The sequence below is a fragment of the Cynocephalus volans genome, chromosome X, assembly GCF_027409185.1.
Source record: "Cynocephalus volans isolate mCynVol1 chromosome X, mCynVol1.pri, whole genome shotgun sequence".
Classification (NCBI taxonomy): Eukaryota; Metazoa; Chordata; class Mammalia; order Dermoptera; family Cynocephalidae; genus Cynocephalus; species Cynocephalus volans.
The window spans coordinates 63,526,320-63,550,452 of record NC_084478.1 but is presented as its reverse complement, the minus strand read 5'-3'; the positions used below and the strand labels follow the sequence as shown (position 1 = coordinate 63,550,452).

The 24,133-nt window shown below is 38.3% G+C and overlaps 1 protein-coding gene across 4 annotated transcripts in view; it reads right to left on the bottom strand.

Moving 5' to 3' along the window:
• JADE3 (jade family PHD finger 3) overlaps positions 1–24,133 on the bottom strand; it is a 133,972-nt gene that overhangs the window by 67,305 nt on the left and 42,534 nt on the right. For 2 of the 4 annotated variants that reach the window (XM_063083551.1, XM_063083552.1), the window contains 2 exons: positions 987–1,043; positions 118–197 (listed from right to left, as the gene is read on the bottom strand). The exons of 1 other annotated variant lie outside the window; for it this stretch is intronic. In XM_063083551.1, coding sequence (XP_062939621.1) covers positions 118–197; positions 987–1,032 — 126 coding nt within the window. In that variant the 5' untranslated portion in view covers positions 1,033–1,043. The remainder of the gene's footprint in view (positions 1–117; positions 198–986; positions 1,044–24,133) is intronic. One more of the 4 variants, XM_063083553.1, reaches the window with a different exon arrangement.

Genomic DNA, 24,133 nt, shown 5'->3' with positions numbered 1-24,133 from the left:
CTATTCACTGGCACATACTTTACTCTTCACATCTTCAGATTCTGGATATTATAGGTACGTGGGCAGGAGGCAACTATCTGTCTTTTTTTAATCTAAAAATTGAGTATCTGATCTCACCTCAGCAGTTTTCTTGTGTTCATTTGGAATTTTTGACTTGCTCCTATACATTGAGGCAGAAGTAAAGGAAGTAGAAGGACCTGCAAAAGATAATTAGAAAAAAATACTGAGACGTATTACCCACTAACATAACTAAATGCTATAAAACTAGATGTCATCCAAGAGAATATGAAAGATATGATGGAGATTACCACAGAAATCTCATACCATTGAAGAGAACAGTTAAACTGCACCCAAAAGAGCCTCATAATGGAGTTTAACATTTATAGCTGACCTTCCAGAGTGTAAAAGCTTCAACAATGCTAAGGCTGAGAAGATCTGATTTGGTGAAATCATACCTCAAAATATTTTGGAATAACACAACTCATGTTCCACCTGGAGAATAAGTATCTGAAAAAACAACTGGAAAAACGAAAAATGTGGAGCAAGTAATCTATATCCTTCAGCACTTCCCCAAAGGCTACTGTTAATAAGGTTGCTGCCTTTTACAAATGATGATTGACCCACAGTCAAACATTTAGTACTTGAGCCACAATTAGAAACCAGAGCCTACAATTTATGCTCTCCTACTTTTCTTCCTTTATAGAGAAGTTCTGTTAAGGCATTACTAGGTTTGACTTTTGTTGTTTAAGTAAATGAACAGTGAAAAACAAAATGTTGTATGCCATACAAAATCAAGTCTTCTACCTAATTTATCTTTCTCTAACAAAATTTAAATGAGTAAGAAAAACGATGCCCTCACTTTCCTTCCCAGAAACATTATCTTTTAACCATTGAGGGAAGCATAAAATTGCTTATCCTCAAGTCAAAGAAGAAATCTTTGAGGGGTATAGATATAGAGGTTAACAGCGCCAGCCGGTTCTACTCACTCTCTTCTGAACTGTCACTGCCGCTGAGAGGCCTATGGCGTTTCATCCTGGAGCATCCTGGGAAAGAGAACAACACTGAATGAAACAGTCAACACTGTACCACAGATCCCAGGAGTAGCAGAAGGTAAATCACACAAATGGAATAATTTCTGTCAAGAACATTCTCAAATGACCTAGAGTACTGGGAGAAGGGTACTATCAAATCCTCCAATACAAAGTGTGCCAAACATTGGATGAGGCCACACATTAGCGCCTTAGCCAAGCCACAGAGGATGAGTGGTACAGCACTGGCTGGAGCCTCAGATGTGGCTACATGTCCACTGTGCACCAAAACAAAGGGGGACAGCCACAGGGCTGTCACCAGCCAGGGATCCCCAATAAGGGAGGAGCAGAAAAGGAAAGAACAGTTGTGAAGGCAGAGCTGTCAAGGGCCAAGGTTAAAAGGCATGAGACACTGTTGGCTGAGGAAAGAACAAGTGAGGCATAGCCCACCTTTAAAAGCATGACCACACTGCTTTTCTTCCTGCTTCCCCCTGTCCCCCTTTCTCACTCTCTCCCTATCCCCATCTCCTAAACAGGTAGTCTAATCTAAAATTACAACAATATAGGGCTGACCGGTTAGCTCAGTTGGTTAGAATGTGATGCTGATAACACCAAGGTCCAGTACCAGCCAGCCACAAAAAAAAGAAAGAAAGAAAGAAAGAAAAGAAAAACAACATACGGAATGTTATAGAAAGCTCCTATGTTGTGAAGCACTAACAATCCTTTGGACTAAAACTTCTTTTTGTTTTTTGGCAGCTGGTCAGGAGGGATCCGAACCCTTGGACCTTGGTGTTATCAACACTGAGCTCTAACCAAGTGAGCTAACTGGCTAGTCCTGCATTAAGACTTCTAAAGGCTCAAGTGTCCTTCTCTGGGTGTGGCCAATGACAGATAAAAAAAGAGGCACTGCCCTTTTGGGAACACACCACCACTAGAATGTAAGAAAAAAGGAAGACACAGTTAAACATTTTAAGTCATGAAGGAAGTGCTGAAAATGTCAACTAGAAAAGAAAGTGATATGTGGTCAGTGACTGACATTCTTGTATGTGTCACAACATAAAATGCTACTAGGGGCTACCACAATTTCACAAGGAACAAAGGTCAGGGCTACTGCCTTTAAGCTATTGAAAAACTACCGAGGAGGTAGAAATCCAATTACAAGGCCACTCTGAGCACTTATGAGTAACAGCAACACAACTCTATGCTAAAAAGTTTATAGAGTTCCACTTCTGGCAAGACATTGTGAGGAGATCCTCAGATCCACTCTCCAGTGAAACTGGTAAAAGTTATTTTGATCAAAAAAACAACTGATCCCATGCTGGCCAGCTGCCTAAATAAATAAATAAATAAATAACCAAAAACCAAAAAACCAAAAAAACCCAAACAGCCATTTAAAGTTTCTGGAAATGGTCCTAAGAGCATACAACGAAAAAAGAAGCATTTATTCAAGAAAATCTACTAAAACTCAGTAAGTAAAGTGAGAGTCTGTGGTATTTGGACCTGGACCCACTCCCTTCATCTCCTCTTCCAACAGAGATCTCACATAAGATTGCTGCAGCCAAGAACACAGAGCTCCCTTTCCCCCAGCTCCTAGTTGGAAGCTTTTCTTCCTGGGAGGAGCAGGATGTCAGCATTTCTCATCCTGCCCCCAGCTACCTGTTGCAGAGGCTAAGTTCCTGGTCTTTGTGGTGAGATGTGAGGCTTGCTTCTTCCACCCAACTCCTAATCATGGGATGGAGGATATGCCTTAGAGGATATGGCGCCACCAAGAATACTAAGACCTTGATTGCCCCGACCCCAACTCATGAGGTGGGGCTTCTATACCAGGACAGGCAAACCTAGGAGACCTGAGGCTGCCACTCAAAGGGAAACACACCATTGTCTCCATCCCCTGCACCAGAGCAGTGGCTCAGAAATTGTTTTTCCCGCCGGGAGAGAGGCAGACCATAGAATAGAGGGCCCCAACTCTCCCCCGCAATAAAACTGACCACATTTGCAACTGAGTGTGGAGAAGTTCAAGCCTTAGCTGGCTAACATGCCAGACAGAACTAGGGAAAGAGATAGCAGGCAGGAGCCTCTTGGGGTCAGACAAAATCTCAAACACTAATCTCATTCCAGGGTGATGGTGGGCATATCCAAGGTTGTGCCCCTGAGGAGCATCAGAGACTTCACAGGGCCAGGGGTTGAGTAAACAGACTTCAATAAAATAATCCAGTAAATAAGCAGATAACAATGAAGAACTGTGGGCGAGAGGAGGACCCAGAGTTGCTACAACATATTATCTAAAATATTCTGTTCAAAAAATTCATAAGACTTGCAAAGAAACAGGAAAGTATGACCCATACACTCGCAAAAAAAATCAAGCAACAGAAACTGCCTGTGAGAGCAACCAGATGTTGATTTAACAGGCAAAGAATTCAAAAAAGCAAGAAACAAATAACAACAAAATAACAGGCAAAGATTTCAAATTAGCCATATACATATAAAGAACTGAAGAAAACAATGATTAAAGAATGAAGGTATGATGACAATGTCTGGTCAAATAGAGAATACCAATAAAAAATAGAAAGTATAAAAAAGAACCAAATGGAAATTCTGGTGTTGAAAAGTATAGTAACTGAAATTACCACTAAAAGGCCTCAACAGTAGATTGATTTAAACTGGAAGAATAAAAAATGAGTGAACTTGAAATAGATCAGTAGAGACTATATGCAAGCCAAAGAATAGACAAACCCCAATAAGATTAACAAATGACTTCTCATTAGAAACAACAGAAGTCAAAAGGCAGTGGGATAACATATTCAAAGTGCTCTGTTTACATGTATGAATGTACTTCAAAAAGTTTATGAAAAGATTCAAATTATCTTTTAATTATATTTTTCCATGAACTTTTTGAAGTATCCTCATATCTGTGAATATATTAAAAATCACTGTATACTTTAAATGAGTGAATTGTATGGTGTATGAATTATAGCTTAATAAAGCTCTTATTTAAAAAAAAAACTAATAAGATTAGTACAAGTATCAGGATCATTAAAGTTCTGTTTGTCCTACAGTCAAAGTCAACTGAATTTTTCTTTAAATAGAATATTGGCCTCCCATCACATAAATTTTGGGAGCTGCGTTTGGCTCCTTGATGCAAAACTTAAGACATTCAAATACTCTTCTGAAATACAAATAAAAACAATAGCAACAACAACAAAACACTTCCCATCAAAAAGTAATGTGTAATTTAAAGTCACAATAAATGTAGTTTAAATAGAAATGAAAGTAATATGTTTCCTAACTATTCCCTATTGAATGTACAAATCTACCTAGAGTACCACTTTGTCTGCTATCATAGGGATGTTCCATGTATGTAAGTTTCCAGATAAATGGATGTCCAAACATTTAAAATCCTATTATTAATGAGAGCTTTTCTAAAATATCTATTTATTAGTTTTCTAAGGTTGCAGTAAAAAAATTACCACAAACTCAGTCACTTAAAACCACTCAAATTTATTATCTTATAGTTTAGCAGGTCAGAAGTCTGACACAGGTCTCACTGGGCTAAAACCAAAATGTCCACAGGGCTCCATTTCTTTCTGGAGGCTCTAGGGGAGAATCCATTTCCTTGCCTATTCCAACTTCTAGAGGATGCTCACACTTCCTGGATCCTGGCCATCTTCCTCCATCTTCAAGCCAGCCATGTTTCATCTCTTTGATCCTGTTTCTTTCATCACATCTCATTCTCTGACCCTTCCCTTCTGCTTCCGTCTTTCACTTTTAAGGACCCTTGTGATTACATCAGGCCCACCCACATAATCCAGGAAAATGTCACTATTTTAAAATCAGTTGATTAGCAACCTTAACTCCCCTTTGCAATGTAACCTAACATATTCATAGGTTCCAGGGATTAGAACATGGACATCTCTGGGGGCTCATTATTCTGCCTATCACATCTTAATATACTTTTTGCCTTATTTAAAGAGAGTAGGCTGGTCTGAAGGTGAGTTATCTCAGTTGACTGTTTATAGTCACAGATCGAATTCCTTGTTCTACTCTTTCCCCACTTCTCACTACTGCGCTTGACTAGTCTTAAAAAATAAATGAGTATACTCTCACATAAATATGCCCAACATATATTTGACAAAAGTATAAAAGTAATTCAATGGAACAAAGATAGCCTTTTTCACGAATGATGCTAGAGCAATAGGCAAAAAAAGAAAATGAACCTCAACCTAAGTCTCACAACTTATACAAAATTTAACTCAAAATGGATCACAGACTTAAATGTAAAATGTAAAATGTTTAGAAAAAGCATAGGAGAAAATCTTTGGGATCTAGGACTAAGCAAAGAGTTCTTAGACTTGATACCCAAAGCATGATTTCACAAAGAAAAATGTGCCTTCATCAAAATTAAGAAGTTTTGCTCTGAGAAAGATCCTGTTAAGAAGAGGCAAAAACAAGCTTTGGAATGGGACAAAGTATTTACACATATTATGCATATGTAATATTTATTACAAAGCACATATCTGACAATAAACTTATATCCAGAAACAAATGACCCAATTAAAAATGAACAGATAGGGCTGCCTGGTTATCTCACATAGTCAGAGCGTGGTGCTAGTAACGCCAAGGTCAAGGGTTTGGATCCCTTTACTGGCTAACCACTTAAAAAACAAACAACCCCCCCCCCAAAACCCCAGACATTTCACCAAAAAGGAGCACAAGTGGCAAATAAGCACATGAAAATATGTTCAACATCATTAGCCAATAGGGAAATGAATGCAAATTAAAACAATAAAATATTACTACACACTTCTTAGAACAGCTGAAATTAAAAATAGTGAAAATACCAAATGCTGGAGAAGATGTAGAGAAACTATATTATTCATACATTGCTGTTGGGAATATAAAACAGTACAGCTGTTCTAGAAAATAATTTGGTCATTTCTTTAAAAATTAAATATGTTTTGGTTAGAGTGCAACCTTATAACACCAAGGCCACAGGTTCAGATCCCCAAACCAGCCAGCCATTAAAAAAAAAAAAAAAAAATTAAACATGTAACTACCATATGATTCAGCAATTGCACTCCTGGGCATTTATCCCACAGAATGAAAATTTATATTCACACAAATGTTTATAGCAGTTTTATTTACAGTAGTCTCAAACTGTAAACAACTGAGATGTCTTTCAACAAATGAATGGTTAAACAATCCATAGTACATTCACAGTATAGAATACTACTCAGCAATAAAAAGGAACAATAGTGATACATGAAAAACAATTGTAATACAAGTTAAAAAAAAACTTAGCAAAAACATGCTCAGAGAAAGAAGTCATACACACAAGACCACTTATTGTAATGCCATTTATATTAAATGTCCAGAATAAGCAAATCAATAGAGACAGGAAGTAGATTAGTGGTTGCCTAGGATTGGGAGAATGGGAACTGGCTGCAAGCGGACACCAGGCTTCTTTTTGGAGTGATGGAAATGTCCTAAAATAGGATAGTGGTGACGGTTGAACAACTCAGTAAATATACTAAAACCCACAGAATTGTACACTTAAAATGGATGAATTTTATGGTATGTAAATTATACCTCAATAAAGCTAAAAAAACAAAACAAAAAAAACCCTTAAAAAAATTTTTTTTAAACATTTTACCAATGAGAACTGTTTAGGTGGTGTTAAGAAGAGTAGCAATAGAAAAATTCTGTATCTATTGAATATAGCCTTCAAATGGATTACTCAAGACAGCACTGAGGACAACAAATGCCATAGAAGAAATACTTTTATTCTCAGAAAAGCTCAGTAAACTGAGCATGGATCCTTTCTCCCCACCTCCCTGATAGTTTCAGAAGACCTTAGACTTAGTCTTAGACCTTAGTCTTAGACTTCTTGTGAGAGGGATACTCCTTTCACTTTAAGTTCTGGGCTTATGATCTTTGGATAAAAGTTTCTTCATTTTCAATAATATTTTGTTCTTTAAATGAAAGAGTTACCCGATTATTCATGACAGATGGAGATTTTTAAAAATCTGCAAAATTGTGTGTTCTTTAAACTATTACAGTAACAGCTTTTAAAAAAAATTATAGATGGAAACAAAAAAATCTTATATTATCAATAAAGAGCCTAAGAAACAGATTATCTAATATCAGTAACACCAGTCCTGGGAAACAAGAAACTGAGTCACCACAAATTTTTAGAAAACAAAGCAAGCTAATTTCAGAGCTGGCTGTTAAAGTCCACTGATCTTTCTGTCCATTTCTGTGACACCACTGCTGTTTTAATTACTGTAGGAAAATGACAGAGAACAGTAAATATCAGAAGAATGATTCCATGATGGTAAATCTTTAGATGTCTTTATTTATTATCTCTAATCACAACAACAGTCCTATACATATCATCAGTAGCCATTTTACAGATGAGGAAGTTAGGGCTCAGAAACGTTAAAGTGACATGCTTGGAACCACATGGCCACCAGAAGGCAGAGCTGGCAGATATGTTGGCAATGGGCACTCCAAGTTGAACCCAAAGCCCAAGGAAGCTGAAGGGATGACAGCAGGAATGCTGCCCCTTCTAAGCCCAGCCTCCTCAGCATAGCCTATGAAACCACAGTGTTCTGGCTCCAGTCTTTCAGGTCTCATCAGGGGCTGCTCCCCTGCTTCCCGCAATCATCCTGCATATGCTATGCTCCATGTGATTCCGTGAGGACATCACCTTGTTTCATACTTGTCACTAGACCACAAGTAACCTGAAAGCAGAGACTGTGTCACATTCATCTCCTAACCCCAGTTCTTAGCACAGTGTCCTGCAAAAGTAAACGTGCAAAAGAGTAACAGACACTGTGGAGCCCACCCAGATCCCCTTTACCTAGCTAGTGTACACATCTCCCAGCTGCTGCCTGTTGGCTGCTAATGGCTCACAGCTCCCTCCCAGGGGCAGCCAGCAGCTAATAATTGTTCCATCTCCTACCCTGCCACTGCCCCAAACAGGCTAAGGTTAGACTTCCCAAAGACCATACATATACTTACTTGGCTCCTTCCTACCCTGCTGCCCTCTCTCTCTTATAGGTTTCTCCTGAGAGCACTCCTCAGTAAATCATGTACATCTGAATATTGTCTCAGGTTCTGCTTCGAGGTACCCCTACTTAAGACAATATGTGAATTTTTATTAAGTGGTACATTTTTAAAATTACCATGTAAGGTCAGTCTTAGAGATCTACTGTACAGCATAGTGCTTATAGCTAACAATACTATATTGTATACTTTAAAATTTGCTAAGAGGCTGGCTGGTTAGTTCAGTTGGTTAGAGCACAGCCTTGTAACACAAAGGTCATAGTTTCAGATCCCCATACTGGCCAACTGCCAAAAAAAAAAAAAAAAAATTGCTAAGAGAATAGGTCTTTATGTAGTGGGGTTTTTTAAATCACAAAATAATAATAATCATCATAAAAATAAAAGAGTGGAAGGAAACTTTTGGAGGTGATGGATAGGTTTATGACATAGGTTATGGTGATGGTTCACAGGTATATACTTATCTCCAAACTCATCAAGTTGTATACATTAACTATATACAGCTTTTTGTATGTCAAAAAAAATTATTTTTTAAAGAAAAAAAAAAGCCCCATAGAAGGACTAGCTCTCTATATAGCTGACAAGGTAGACCTCAAAGTCAGAACAGCCCAGGGGCTGATCCTGATGCTTGATGACACCCAGAAAACATACACCGCTTTAGGCAAATAATTGTTTTCTGTGATATCCCTGTCACAAAAATTCATTTAAGAATTAGAAGCGAAAGAGGTCTGATAAGGTCTGTGATCATCAAAGCACCTCCTTGGGAAAAAAAGGAAAACAGATAAATTGTTTTTATTTGTACCATAAAAAGAATTACCTTAAAATAAAATGTTTTATTAAGCAAAACCATAAGTAGGTATAGTGCAGTCTTGGAGCAACTTTGTGATGTGTCTCAATGTCTTACATTTAGGTATATTATTCAGCTATTTATTTTCTAGTCCTCTATTCAGGGTACAGATTTTACAAGGCATTCTTTTCCACCTTATCTCCCACAAATGAGTATTCCTTTGTTTTGGCAGAAATGAAATGTGCACCAGACCTCACCTTGCACCCTTGGGAACAGTAATTTCATGGCAGTTTTCAGATCTTATACCTACTATAATCTCAACCACAATGATTAACAGCAGGCTGATTTATTCTAACAGTGACTGTAAGCCAGGCAAAATACAAATGTCTGAAGGAAATGTCTTCCTTGGGTGAAACACTCTTTTAAAGGAGCACTGTCTGGAAATCAAACCAACTGGGATTGTTTGGGACTGGAACCTAAGTCTATGGTTTGGTGGCTGCCTGACTCCCCATTACTACTCCCACAGAACTACAGGCAAGGAAAAGTGATTAACTCAAACACAGCCTTTTCCTTTCCGACTATATACCCATGAGACATACTTCTGAAGTGCACGGTCAGTCCAAGGAGCCACTATTCACTGTCTTCTGTGGGGCCACGCAGCAGTTTAAAAAATGATCTAAAGTTCTACTTTAAACATATTCACCCCTTGAACCAGGAATTCTACTTCCAACATTCATCTTTGAAAAATAATCTAAAACACAGAAAATGATTTATGAACAAAAATGTCCATTAAAATACCATAATAAAAATAATAGATGAAACCTAGCTATCACACAAAAGAGGAATAATTAAAGTACATGTATATTATGGTACTTCATTCAGCCATTTAAACAAGATGTATAGGGAAACATTTATGCTAAAATATTAAGTAGAAAAAAACATATAAAAATTTGTTTTTTGGTTTTGGCAGGTGGCCGGTATGGGGAACCGAACCCTTGACCTTGGTGTTACAAGGCTGCGCTGTAACCAACTAAGCTAACCAGCCAGCCCTAAAGATTTGTTTTACAGCAAAATTATATCCATGAAATAAAATATAGAGAAAATAAATGAAGGCCATAAGCCAATTTACTAACAGTTGTATTGAAGTGGTAGATTTCTGGATAAAAACATTCTTTCCAATTTTTTCCATCCTCCATATTTTTATAGTATACATATAGGGCATTTACAACTGGAAAAACATACTTTTAAGATTTCAAGGTATCTGTCCTCATGCCACCCTCAAATGATGCAGCTGACCTTAAATACTGAAACTATAAAAGTAATTGTCACTGTCATTCAAGATGGACATTAACCAGAGCTGGAAAAAATCCAAAGCACAATATAATCAATTGGATACAGAAGACTCCATATCATAAAGATAGTCCAAAAAATACAAACTTTGCGGTTTAGAAAAGCCAAAGATCTAAGCAGTGGTCCTCAACTGAAGGCAACTGTATCCCTGAGGGGACACTTGATAATATCTGGAGACATATATTGTCACAATAATCAGTGTTACTGGCATCTAGGGGGTAGAGGCCAGGAGGGATGCTGCTAAATACCCTACAAGGCAAAGGGTAGTCCTTTACAATGCACAGACTTATCTGGCCCAAAATGTCAATAGTGCCAAGGTCAAGAAATCTTGCTCTAAAGGAATGAAACAGAAGTCGATAAGCATCAAGAAGAGTGCAAAAATGATCAACTTGAGCTTAATTCACCCAACCATGTGATTAAGTAACAAAGGGGCACTCCCTGAAACCTAAAGGCAATTTTATCAAAAGGAAGTCAGGAATTTCAACAATACTTAGTGAACTTAGAGAACTCATCAGCTCAAAAAGTGTAACAGAATGAAAATGTAAACAGGTTCAAAAAGGACAGATAAAATCAGGGAGGATAAATCCATAATGGTATTTAGAAGTAATCTTTAAGTAAAGAAGCATCTGAAAGTCCAGTTCCCTTAAGGCTTTCAGGAAAATATCCTTCAGAGTCATTATCACAGACAGACATTTGAGTTATGCCACTGGTCAGACCATGGCAGCACATTTTTTTTTTATACTTAAGGGTCAATTCCCATCCATGTGGGCAAAGAACCTCCCACACTATTACTTAAACAGAAGTTATGAATGCTATGTGTTTCCTGAAATGATTATCTTCGCTTTGGGGTAAATAATACTAACCCTCTCCACGCTGAGACCTATCGGAGTGCCTTATGCTTTAACTCAGAATTCATCCCTCTCTACAAAACAATTCAGTCTATCCCTGCTTCATTGTCATGGAAACAAAACTCTTCCCTTTAAGTCCATTCGCCTTGCATTTCTACCACATCTCAGTAGTCCAGTGATTAAAAACATAAACATCTAACTAGAGACAGAGTAAACAAAATTAATCAGAAGAAAAAGAATATATCCTACATATTTTACTGCCTCTCCTCACTCCCAACAAATCCTTGTCTTTAAAAGAGAAGAGATATTAGAAGCTGAAGTAGATAAACTTTCCTGTACTTCCTAAATGAGGACCACCTTCATCTCAGCATTTTAAAGTTTGTTTTTTAAAATTAAGACACATCATGACTCACGAGTCCCCTGGGGCCAGATGAGAAGTCTGGAGGTCAACTCTTTTACAAGGACCTCAAAAAAGCACTAAAGAAAAAAGAAGAAAGAAGAAAATACAAATTTACCTAGGTAGGTTCCTGCCACTGAGACAAGTATCTGTATGTCAACCACAATTATCCCTGTCACCGGGAAGCAGACTCACCCTCTTTAATATACAGACTTTTCAACAAATTATTTGGGACTTTCAAAGCCCCTGAGTAGAAATCACCTTGTATGAGAAGGTCAGGTTGGGAAGTGAGTCTAAACCAGGGATTGGCAAATTTTCTTCTGTAAAGAACCAAATAGGAAATATTTTTGGTTTTGTGGGCCATATGGTCTCTGTTGCAACTACTCAAATCTGCCACTGTAGCATGAAAGCAGCCATAGACAGTAAACGAATGAGTGTGGTTCTGTTCCAATGAACCTTTATTATACTGGTATTTGAATCTCATATAATTTTCACATGTCATGAAATATTATTCCTCCTTTGATTATTTTTCAACCATTTAAAAATATAAAGGGCTGGCTGGTTAGCTCAGTTGGTAGAGCACGGTGTTGTAACAAGGTCAAGGGTTCAGACCCCCATACCAGCCAACCGCCAAAAAAAAAAAAAAAAAAAAAGTAAAAACCATTCTGTATGGCTCAGTGGCCATACTGCGACAAGCTAGATTTGGCTCAGGCCAGTTTTGTCAACCTCTGGTTTAAACTACAAAAAACCTTTCTTTTAATGAAAGAAAGAATATACAAAATTGGAAGCATACAATTGAATTATCACTCTCCTAACACCCCCACCCCCGCCTGCAATTTCTCAGCCCACTGTTTGGCTGATACAGAAATCACTAGAAGGTTTTAGCATGAGTGGCCTATTCTGTAATGTTATCTTGACAGATTTTAATGGTCCTAGCCCTTTTAAAATTAAAGTCTGCTTTATGCCTTTTAAGAAAAAAGGCCCTGGGTTCCAATAACTTTTTAAAAATTGGCTATACGTTTTCCTTTTAATTTACGTATGTATATTCAGAAATTTCAGCTACCCAGATAAATACGTAGGCTTGACATCTTAAGAAGAGAAAAGATATATATGTACAAAACATAAATCCCTTTTGCAGATAAAACCTCTTAAGAATAAAGTAAATCAATAAAAATTGCTTTTATTGTGAAATATATAATTCTTTCCCCAGATAGAAATGATTTTTTAAAATGATTTCCATTATGTCTTATCTGCTGCTGAGTTGCTTCCATACTGAAATTTTTACCCACATGTACCCCCAAAACATTTATAATAACATCTGATCTAGAGTAATCATCAGAATTTATTAGGAGGAAAAATAACCTTTATCCCAAGCTTTAGTAATAACAGGCACGTAAGCCTCACGTATAAGGTCAAACACCCAGAAATAATCCCAAACTTACTGAGCAAGTTCAAATCCACCGCATACCAACTGTTAATACTGTGCTAATGGGCAGGCACTGCACTGGCCACCAGAAAGGGGACAGACGAGGAAACAACTAAGAAAGTCTTTCAGCTCTCTCAGAGCCAGGGTCACAGGACCAGTGCACCAGACACATTGTCACTATGGCTTGGGTGATCACAGCCTAAAACTAGTAACCAATGATTGTGTGATAAACCAATCAGAGGGGGGGTTTCAGGGTTAATCCCAAGATCAATCAAGGTGCATGTGGGTGTGAAGGATGGGTTGCTGTTAAATGTTCACCTCAGGTCAGAGCAATGCCCATTGCAAAGGAGCAGTCAGACATGGAAGTTAACATACAAGTCAGTACTGACTTTGAGGGCACCAAAAAATGAGTGAAAATAAATGCCCACAAGGAAAAATGAAAGGGTATGGGATACAGATGCCAATGGCAGGTTAAATCCCAAGAAAATTTATTTGGCTTCCCCAGCAGAGGTTTTCAACCCCCATTACACATTGGAATCATCTGGGGAGCTTGTAAAAATCCCAATGCCCAAACTGCACCCATTATCAATTAAGTCAGAATCTCTCTTGCCAAAGAACCAGCTTTTAGATTCATTGTTTTTGTTTTCAGTTACATTAATGTCTGTTCTTTTCTTTATTATTTCCTTCCTTCTGCTTGTTTTGGGTTTATTTTGCTCTTCTTTTTCTAGTTTCTTGAGGTGGAAGCTTAGAATATTCACTTGAGACCTTTCATCTTTTCCTCATATAAGCATTTAGTGCTACAAATTTCCCTCTTGGCACTAAGTTACATCCCACAAGTTTTGATATGCTGTATTTTCATTTACATTTTGGCATTCAGGGCAGTCTATTTTTTTTTTTTTTTAATTCCCTTGAGACTTCTTCCTTCAACCATGGATTAGTGAGAAGTGTGTTTAGTTTCCAAGTGTTTGGAGACTTTCCTGTAGTGTTTTTGATTCCTACTTTGATTCTCTGTATGATTTCAATTCTTTTATATTTGTTGAGGTTTGTTTTATGACCTGAGATATAGTCTATCTTGGTTAATGTGTGTGTACTTGAAAAGTAAGTATATTGTTGGATGGAGTATTCTATGAATGTCAGTTAGATCTGGTCGACTGCCGGTGTTATCTCTTCTATATCCTTGCTGATTTTCTGTCTACTGGTTCTACCAATTACTAAAAGAGAAGTACTGAAGTTCTCAACTATAATTGTGGATTTGTCTACTTCTCAATTCAGTTGTGCTGGGTTCTGCTTCATATACTTTGAAGCTCTGTTACTTGGTGCGCACACATTTAAGACTGCTATGTCTTCTTGATGAACTGACACTCTGCATCATTATGTAGTGCTTCTTTTTGTCTCTGATAGTTTTCTTTGCTGTGATATCTAATTTGTCTGATATTAGTATAGCCACTCCAGTTTTCTTTTGATTGGTGTTTGCATGGAATATCTTTTTCCATCCATTTACTTTTAAACTCCCTATATCACTATACTTAACTGGAATAGAGTGAAATGTTTCTACTCCATCCTGTCTGGAACAGGAAGTTTGCTCTCTGTGCCATTCTCGCAACTCCTGCCTAAATTTCTTATCTCAAAAAAAAAAAAAAATTAACTTAAAAAAGCAAGTATATGATAAAAAGGACAGTTTATTCATGTTCCTAACATATCTGGAAAGTATTAATTTGAGGTAAGAAAAAAAACAACCTATGGTAGTCTTGTGAGTTTTTCACTTACTATACTCTCCCAGAGCAAGGAAGCAAACAGGCTAAAAAACAGGTAAAACTTACAGGCCTGGGTACTATCTGTGGGCCCATAAGAAGGCAAGTCAGTTGGTAACAAGGATGTATCTATTTTTCCTCAAAAGATAAATATTCACCACACCTGATGTTCCTGGTTTTTCTTTGGGAATGGGGAGCTGTTTTCCAATACTTGCATTTTCTAGTTTCCCCTGCCTGGATTTTAGTCATTTTACTACTTATTAGCATTTTAAAGGTTAACAGATAATGCATAACTTAAGAAATAAAACTCTAATCAATTAGTTATATCATGTGTTAGCTCTGTTAAAAAAAAGAAAAGATGAGTGAGAAAGTTGGAAAGTACTGACTAAAATGTGGCTTTCTGAGAATTAGTTGAGTTCAGTCATTTATGTTGTTCATGCTCTAGTACTCACAGGAAGCCAGATTTGGATACAGATAAGTCATTTGAGAAAAAACAGCAAAAGTTACCCCTGAATTGTTTTACATGCTAACTGGAAAGATCACTAAAAGATCTAAGATGAGGACTACAGAGCATGGATTGAACCTAATTTCCTCCTCTTGGTCCTAGAAAACCAAAATTCTATGTAAACTAAAAAACATCTAGATAGGAATATGAAACAGAGAAAAGGAAGCAGATTTTTCCTCTATCCATTTCTCTTGCTATCTCAGAATTATTTTAATTATTCTGAGTAAAGATGTTTTACAAAAATGATGGACAGATAAAAAATAATACTCCCAAAATTTTAAAACAAGGATTCATTGTTGCTGTGAGTGTGTGGAAAGTGACTACCTTGTCAAAAAATACCTGTGAGCCCAGAGCCTGGTTGATTGTTCATGTGATGAAACTTTTCTAAACCCTAAGCCTCAGTATTTTCTTATCTGAGAATCTGCAGTTTAATTTCATCCTTCAAGATCAAAGGCAAATAAATTAACTTAGCCCAGTGATTCAACAAATCTCTGGAGAGCTGCCAGGCAAGGCAGGTCCACAGAATAACTCATTAGTTTATAATACTTAAGGCAACTTTGGGAAAACTGCTGGGAACTGAACACAGGCTAAAACTCCTGAAGGGACTCACCAATATATTTTTCTACATAGTTGACCAGAAAACATCTAACCTCTACTTGACTACTCTAGTGACAGGGAGCTCACTATCTATCAAGGCAATCCATTCCAATGTCTAGACAGCTCTAAACAAAGGAATGATTTTCAATAAACAGAAAAAAATCTGCCTTTTGACTTCGAAACTCTGTCTTTATACTAAATTTGTACCTGTCGAAAGGTTCAAATCTCTCTCTAGCTTTATCCCCAAACCATCTCTTGACCCTACTTCATTTCTGTCTAGCTAATATCCAATTTCTTTCTTTCTCTTCTCTTGCAAACTCCTCAAAAAGTAGTCTACAGTATATCTCCCCCTCCTTACTCTCAGTCTCTCCTCAACTGACTTCTACCACACCAGAATTCTTAAAAAGGTCACTAGTCTGTGCATATTTCCCAACCTTCATCTCTAAGTACCTGTATGCTGCATTTGACATGCTGATCACTCCCTCTGCCCCTCTTCAAACAACTCCCTTGGCTTCTAAAAGCTTTTTTCAGGTTCCATGTGATGCTCTCTAACATATTTTAATTCCTCTAACAGTCCTGTAAGGATGGTGGTTCTCCAAAGTGCCCTACCCGATGCTGATACCTCCCACAACAGGGTCCCCCCGCGCAGTCCAAACTTTTTGTACAACTTCAGATTTGAAAGAAAGGAAGAAAGCAAGGGAGGGAGGGAAGGAAAAGAACAGAAAAGAAAAGGAGAAAGGAAGGAAGAGAACACAAAAAGAAAAGAAGAAAAATCTTGCCAACCAGGTACATCAACCTGGAAGATGATCAACACTGAGGCGACTATGTTCCCTTCCATACTGCCTCTTCCTCCCTTCTAGGAGTCTCAGTTGGCACCCTGCTCTATGCAGTCACAGAAATCTAGAAAAATCTATTAACTCTTTCCTTTATCTCACCCTGAAACACTTAACCAATCATTAAATCCTGCCAAGTTAACCTCCAAAATATTCTTCTAAACCAATGTTCCTTTCCCATCTTGGCCATCATTTTCTTTTCTTACTTTCCTTTTATTTTGCTTCCTCACTTTTAAAACATATAAACTGGTCCTTATAAGCACTTTTATTGCTCATTTTATTTATTTATTTATTTTGGTAGCTGACCAGTACTGGGATCTGAACCCTTGACCTTGGTGTTATAACACCACACTCTAACCAAGCTAACCGGCCAGCCCTATTAAAACATATAAACCCATCCTTATAATCAAACACATCACCTCTTCTAGGAAGCTTCCCTTGCCTGATTCAGCCACACCTTGACAATCCCAACAGCAGTATGCTCTAAGAGTGGCCTGTGTATAGCACTATCATTAACTTAAACTATTTCTTAACCACATACTATATGTTATAAAATCTCCAACTAGAATATGAGTTCCTGCCAGGTATGGGCTCGATTTTTAAAAATTTTGTAATGGATATTATTCTTCCTTTATCTCTTTGAAATCCTTAAACTTCAGTCATCATAAAATGATTCTCATTGAGAGTGAATTTATTTACTGGTTGCTAATATGGATGACTGTTTTCACCACTTTGAAATTTTAGTTTGCAGGTTTGGAGAACATTTATTTCTCTCTCTTCATTCACCCTCTCCATTGAATCACTTCCTCCCAGGATTCTCAGTCCCATCCCACCAATAGGGAGAAAAGTACAGATTTAGACAGTGAGACAGTAATACATTTGATCCTGCCCCCGAGTCTCTCTCTGCTCTCCTGCCTGCCACTCTGAACAAAAAGTAACGTCTTTTTCTGCCTCTGTTCATGGGCAATTCCTGACTTCACACAGTCAGGGATTATTTCCTCCATTTACTGAATGTTTTAATCCCCATTATCTACAGAAATACAATTCCCAGTCATCTCTATCCTTTTTCTGGACCTAAAAGTCCAGCACATCAGTAACTAGAGGCCCGTGACTAACAATCCCTACTTATGGTCTGATCAAGTTTTGGTCCAGAGATTTATCTTTTCTTGATCACAGATATGCCTTTCTAATTCTTTATTTTATCTGTTATAACTTTGTTTAGAAAGGAGATATGAGTTTAAAGTACGAAACCAGAGCCATCCTGACCACAAGACTTTAAATTTAAATTTTACAAGTACCATGCGATCTTTTAGATCAGGGGTCAGCAAACTACAGCTGATAGGCCAAAACTAGATCACTGATTATTTCTGGTATGGCTTGGAAGATAAGAATTGTTTTTACATTTTTAAATAGTTGGAAAAAAAACCGAGGAGAATATTTTGTGACATGTAAAAATTATGTGAAACTCATATCTCAGCATCCATAAATAAAGTTTTATTAGACTACAACAGCCATGCCCATTCATTTATGCTGTTCGTTATTGATTGCTATATAACAAACTGCTGCAAAACTCTGTGACATAAAACCACCACCACTTTATCACCTCGTAAGTTCTGTGGATCAGGAATTCAGATAAGGCACAGGAGGGTGGCTTTTTTCTACTTTACAATGTATGGAATCTCAGTTGTGAAGACTCAAACAGCTGGAATCATCTGGAGGCTTCTACACTCATCTGATGCCTTTGACTGGTATGGCTGGGCTTAGCAGAGACTATCTTCAGAGTGCCTACATGAGGTCTCTACATGGGTGGCCTCAGGGTAGTTGGACTTAACATGGCAACTCAGGGGTCCCAACATGAATGTTCCAATGAACAAGGCAGAAGTTGCATTACCTTTTATGACTTATCCTCAGAAGGCACATACTCTATTGTATTGAATTAGACACAAGCTCACCCAGATTTAAGTGGAAAGAGACATAGGCCCCACCTCCTGATGAGAGGAATGTCAAGGAATTTGCAGCCATGTTTTAAACCTCTATTTATGGACTTCATGTAATTTTGTAGCAAGGATACAGAATTAATGACTGACTTAAAATATGAAGTACATCCAGGTATCAGAGCATCCAAGTTTCAGAAAAATTCATCTTCACAAAATGACTGTCATCAGGGTCCTAACATGCAAATATTAATACTTTCCTAATTGTTTCTGAACCATCTTTAACTCTGAACATATAGAACAGTTTTTAAGCGTTTCAGGAGTAACTGTAGCCTTCAAGAAGAGTAATCTGCATTTGTGTGATAGATGACAAAAACAGCTCCAATTTTTCACCCTTTTCTTTACCATGCCCTTTCAAGGTGACTTTGCAGCTCCTTGAATTTGGACTGGCTTTGTGACTTGCTTAGGGCAACAGAATGCAGTAGAGGTGATGTTGTGCCAGTTCTAAGCCTAGGCCTCAAGATGCCTTGATGCTTCTAATCATTCTTAGAAACCTGCCCAGCTGCCATGAGAGCAAGTGTGCGCTAGGCTGCTGCAGGATGAGATGTGTAACCCAGTTCTCCCATTGTCTCACAGTTGACAGCAGGCCAACCTCAGAAGCAGAGCTCCTTCCTGACCTGTAGTTAACCCAGGCATAAGGGAGACCAGAGCTGAGAAGAGCAGAACTGCTCAGCTAGCCCAAATGATTGACCCACAGAATGAACTAAATAAATAATTGCTATTTTAAGCCACTAACTTTTTTTTTTTTTTTTTTTTTGTCTTTTTCGTGACTGGCACTCATCCAGTGAGTGCACCAGCCATTCCTATATAGGATCCGAACCTGCGGCGGGAGCGTCGCCGCACTCCCAGCGCCGCACTCTCCCGAGTGCGCCACGGGCTCGGCCCTTAAGCCACTAACTTTTGAAGTGGCTAGTTATACAGCAATAGTTAACTGAGAGAATTTGGAAAGCAGTTTTTGATGATTAACTGTAGAATGGAAATTTCATCACATACCTCAGTCCTACTACACTGAATTGCTTTAGGCACCAGCTAGATCTCCAAAGTAGGCACTGCTATTGCTGGGTTCCACTGAGGAAGACACTCTAGCTAATGCCAAGGTCACAGAGGGGTCAAGTACCTGACCCAAAAGAAAAAGCATGTAGTAATAGTCATACAAATAACAAGTGTCACTCTATCTGCAAGCCTCTCATCCTATCTGATGCCAAGGCAGCCAGCCATAAGGTACCTCCCCAGACCAGAGATAAGTGGCACCTGCAACTAGTTACATAGGAAGGTCAGAGTAACAGATCACAGCACCCCTACTACCTCACTCCTGAAGTTCAAAACTCTTTAATAACAACTTAACATTGCTATTAGAATCCCTATTCTTTTTAGTTATAATTCCATCCTCTTTATCTGTACCAGTGTTACCCTTCAGTGCACTCCACTAAAGGCAGGGCAAATACCAATTCAAAAGATTAATTATACACATAAAACTATGAAGTAATTTTTAAAAAACAAATATACCAGAACTCACACATCCAATTACAGGCAGACTTCCAAGAGACCCTCTGGGGCAGCAAATGTTTATTCCAACAATGCAATTTCTCAAAATACATGTTTTGTTTGGATTTGCCTTCTGTTCCTTTGGCATATCATGTTTCTTCGAATAAAGCCAACGGAGGCAATTTTTTCCTTTGAGAGTGAATTTGATTTTTGGAAACAATCAAATTTTATTCCAAGTCAATTCAAGTGAACATGCAATCGAGGTGTGTGAAACCAGTTTTAGTCAGAAACAAGCTGGGAAAAGAAATCGCAAGGCTGATTTATAATTCCAATTCTAATGTCATTAGCCGGCAGGTTAAAACTCCAAATGCACAAAAACCTTCAATAGCTCCCTACTGCTCACAAAGCAAATTTCAAACATCTAGGGCTAGCATCTGAGGCACTCCACCATGTGGCCACAGCTCACCTTTCCAGTCTTATTTTCCTTGCACAAGTCTCTTCGCCAGTGAAGCTAAGCTCCTTACTGCTTCCTACTCACACGTCCTGGTACTTTCTCGAATGCATGCCTCTGTTCACACCCCTCGCATGTCATCTGTCTGTACCCCACTGTAATGCCCGGCATTATACGTGACTCAAATAAATACTTAATGAATAAAGTGAAAAAAAATTCTTTTTTCTTGCAGCTGGCCAGTACAGGGTGAAGTGAATAATTAATTCCTCAGGTGCCTTATAAATGGTTCTGAAGGTAATTCCAAAAGGAGAGTTCCAAAAACATTCTGAGCAAGTGAGTAAAATCTAGCTTCCAACATGCATTTTAATGATGAGGTTATGAAATGTTGGAAAAGCAACTGTTTTGTAAATCATGCCATGCCTAATGACTGCCTAAGAAGGCCTAGTGAATCAAGAACTGAGCCAGAAATGAACTAAATAAACATTCTGGGCTACTTCACCCAACCTAAACCATAGATCACAATGCCATTGTATTTTAGACAGCAGACTTTGAGGTTGTGGATTTCTTTGGGATTCTCTCTCAAAAATATCCAAGTTAAAAATACAATACTTTGATAAGAGATGGATATGTCACAAATTATTATAAAGAATAAAGATTCTGTAAGAATGAGAACTTTTCCTCCCAATGAAGCTAAGCCCAATACAATAATAAGCTGAGAATATTTTTGAAGCATTTGTGTGGTGAAATTAGTTTACGTTATGTTAAAACAGATGAAACTGCCATGGTTTTAGGTCAAAATGTTTGCATATCAGCAATTTCATATGGTTCAATCTAATACTGCAGGATTTTGCTCACAAACAAAAATAAGCAAAAAAGAAAAGCCTCCTTTCTTTTGTTTCTCTCTCTGTCTCCAAAGCTCTCACATACTCTAGAGAACTTTAATTCCTATGAACTTTTAAGAACTAGTAATAAACAAAGAAAGAAATACATGAAGCCTCTCATAAGTTTTATCTTAGTTCAAAACACCTAGTTTCCTTTAGGAGTTGTATTCCACTTATCAGACTCAAGGTAATTGGACTGTAGGTCCCCAGTGTAGTATTAGGTCTCTCCACCTACATCTCAAATTTCTAGGTCAGATGTGAGCACCTTCTTCCCATGTTCCATTTGCACACAGCAAATAGGCCATCGCACCCTGGATTCCTGAGTGTTATTTAATGCAAGAGGAAGTTGTTGACAAAAAGGTGTTCTGATCATTACTATCAGCGTGGGCTTGGAGGCAGTGGGGGTATGTGTGTGCACGCGCTTGACTTTATTCTAGTTTCTTCTGCTTTTCCTGCCCCAGCGTTGCAGCCAGATGGCTAGACCAGCAGCTCGGGGTGTCTTGTCAGAGCAGGAGAAGCCTCACAGGCAGGAGTCGTGAGGCAGTTCCCCTCTATCTTCCTGGGTAGCCGCAGCAAGACCCTATGAAGAGGCACAGGTGCTTTGACTAACTGGCACACTCCCAGGCCACAGCCAACACCACATGCTCAGAACAGAGGCTTGATTTTAATCCTTCTGAGACACCATTTCAGGGATTGGCCAATACACACACATGTAATCAATGTAATGTTTTTGTGTGCTTGTGTGTGTTTTGAGCTGGTGAACTTTCTGCATTCACATTTTTAGAATTTTCTGTATAGAAATCTTTAGAATTACCCAAGACAAGTACAAATACAATCATTTTTTTTTTTATGGTAAATGTTATTTCACGAGAAACACTGCATACATAATTTCAGCTTCAATGGTCAGAAGATCCTGTGCTTTCGAGCTTACTGTTAGAAATGCGAAACAGGGACAGCAAAAGTCCATCATCCCACCTCTGTTCCCTCAGCACAGAATATTTTCCTCCTTCAAAAGTTTTTAATAAGATCTTTCATCCCGTGTATTTTATAGAACCAGCTTTCTTTATTTCCCCAAGAAGATTACTGCACAATCTAATTAAGTTTTCCCTTAGGAAACACCACCCCTGACACACAACGAAAGACAAAACAATGGTGGCAGATTGTGGAAACAGGAGCATTTCATTTTTACCAACTGAAAAACTATAAAATTAAAAGTGCCAAAACTATTCCTAAACTATTAATATACAGTGATTTTAAATATCAGCATTTCACAGGAGAATGGTAAAAAGTTCTTTGTTTACTTACTGTTTTTCCTAAGTGCTGAATTCAGAACCCCTCATTGCTACTTTGACAGCTGACAGATCACAACCACCTAAAAACAAGTTCAGAGTATTCCATTGTAGACAGTATAAATGATGCTTGTTTTTGCATAGCCTGACTCAGAAGTCAAGGAGCCAAGGAGGAACTGAGTCTCACATGCTCACTCTCACAGGGCCCACTGAAGAACTCAGTAAAGATTTGATGAAGGAACTTGGGCTGAAATTTGGGAAATCTGAATGTTAGACAAAATTTCCAGTCTATTACCACACTATTTTTATTATAGTAACTTTATTGTAAGTTTTAATCTGATAAAGCAAACTCCCCTCACAAAATTTTCCTGACTCTTGGGCATTTATTCTTTCCAAAATGCAAATATGACCATGATACTTGGTGTAAAACCCTTCTATTGTTCCCCAATTTTCACAGACTCTTCTAGGCCCCCACAGGACTGAAGTTAAATAGAGCGCAGAGTGCAAGTTTAGGACCAAAACTGACTGCCTCAAAGGGAGAGTCAGTGCTACCACCAGAGAGCCTCTCTCTCTGCCCTGGTTCCTCACCAGGCTCACTTTCTCCTTTAATTAAGCATTAAATAAATATTTTAAAATGGTCTTGCGAGGGTGCTATGTAAGCAGTCCCCAAGACCAACCCCCAGGTTCTGTGATTTACTCAGAGGACTCACAGGATTCAGCATATGATACTCATGGCTATGATTTATTACAGTGAAAGGATACAAAGCAAAATCAGCAAAAGGAAAAGGCTCATGAAATGCAGTCCAGGGGAGACCAGGCACAAGCTTTTAAGAGTCCTCTCCCAGTGTATACACAGGACACACTTAATTTCCCCAGCAACAAGTTATGACAACGCCTGTGAAATGGTGTCTACTAGGGAAGCTCATTAGCTTCCTGTGGCCAGGGTTTTTATTAGGGGTTGGTCACATAGGTGCCTTCTGACTAGCACATACCAAAATTCTAGACTCCAAGAAAGCAGGTATTCAGTATAAACCACAGTGCTCGTATAAACAGTTGAGGCACAATGAGCCACCCTTATCAGTTCTGGGAATAGTAGGAACCCTCCTGAAAATCAAGTTCCCAGATGCCAGCCCAACGCCAACCTTGTAAGCAGGCCTTTCAAAGTCAGGTCTGCTAACACTTTTTTTTTTTTTTTTTGCATAGATGCCAATCATTAGCCTCGCTGGGCACCCACATGTCCTGCCCAGACCTGGATGGGGTAAACAAAACTGTGAGGGTGCTCTAAACAGGGGACTAAGGGAACAGGAATGAAAGAATATCCACCCTCTTCTTCCAATGGCAAGAAGGAAGGAACAATGAGGACTGCTTCCTGGGAGAGGTGATGCCTGAGCCAGGTTTGGACACGTAACAGATACTGTGGTATGCCTTTTTAAAAATCCCAGCCAGGTG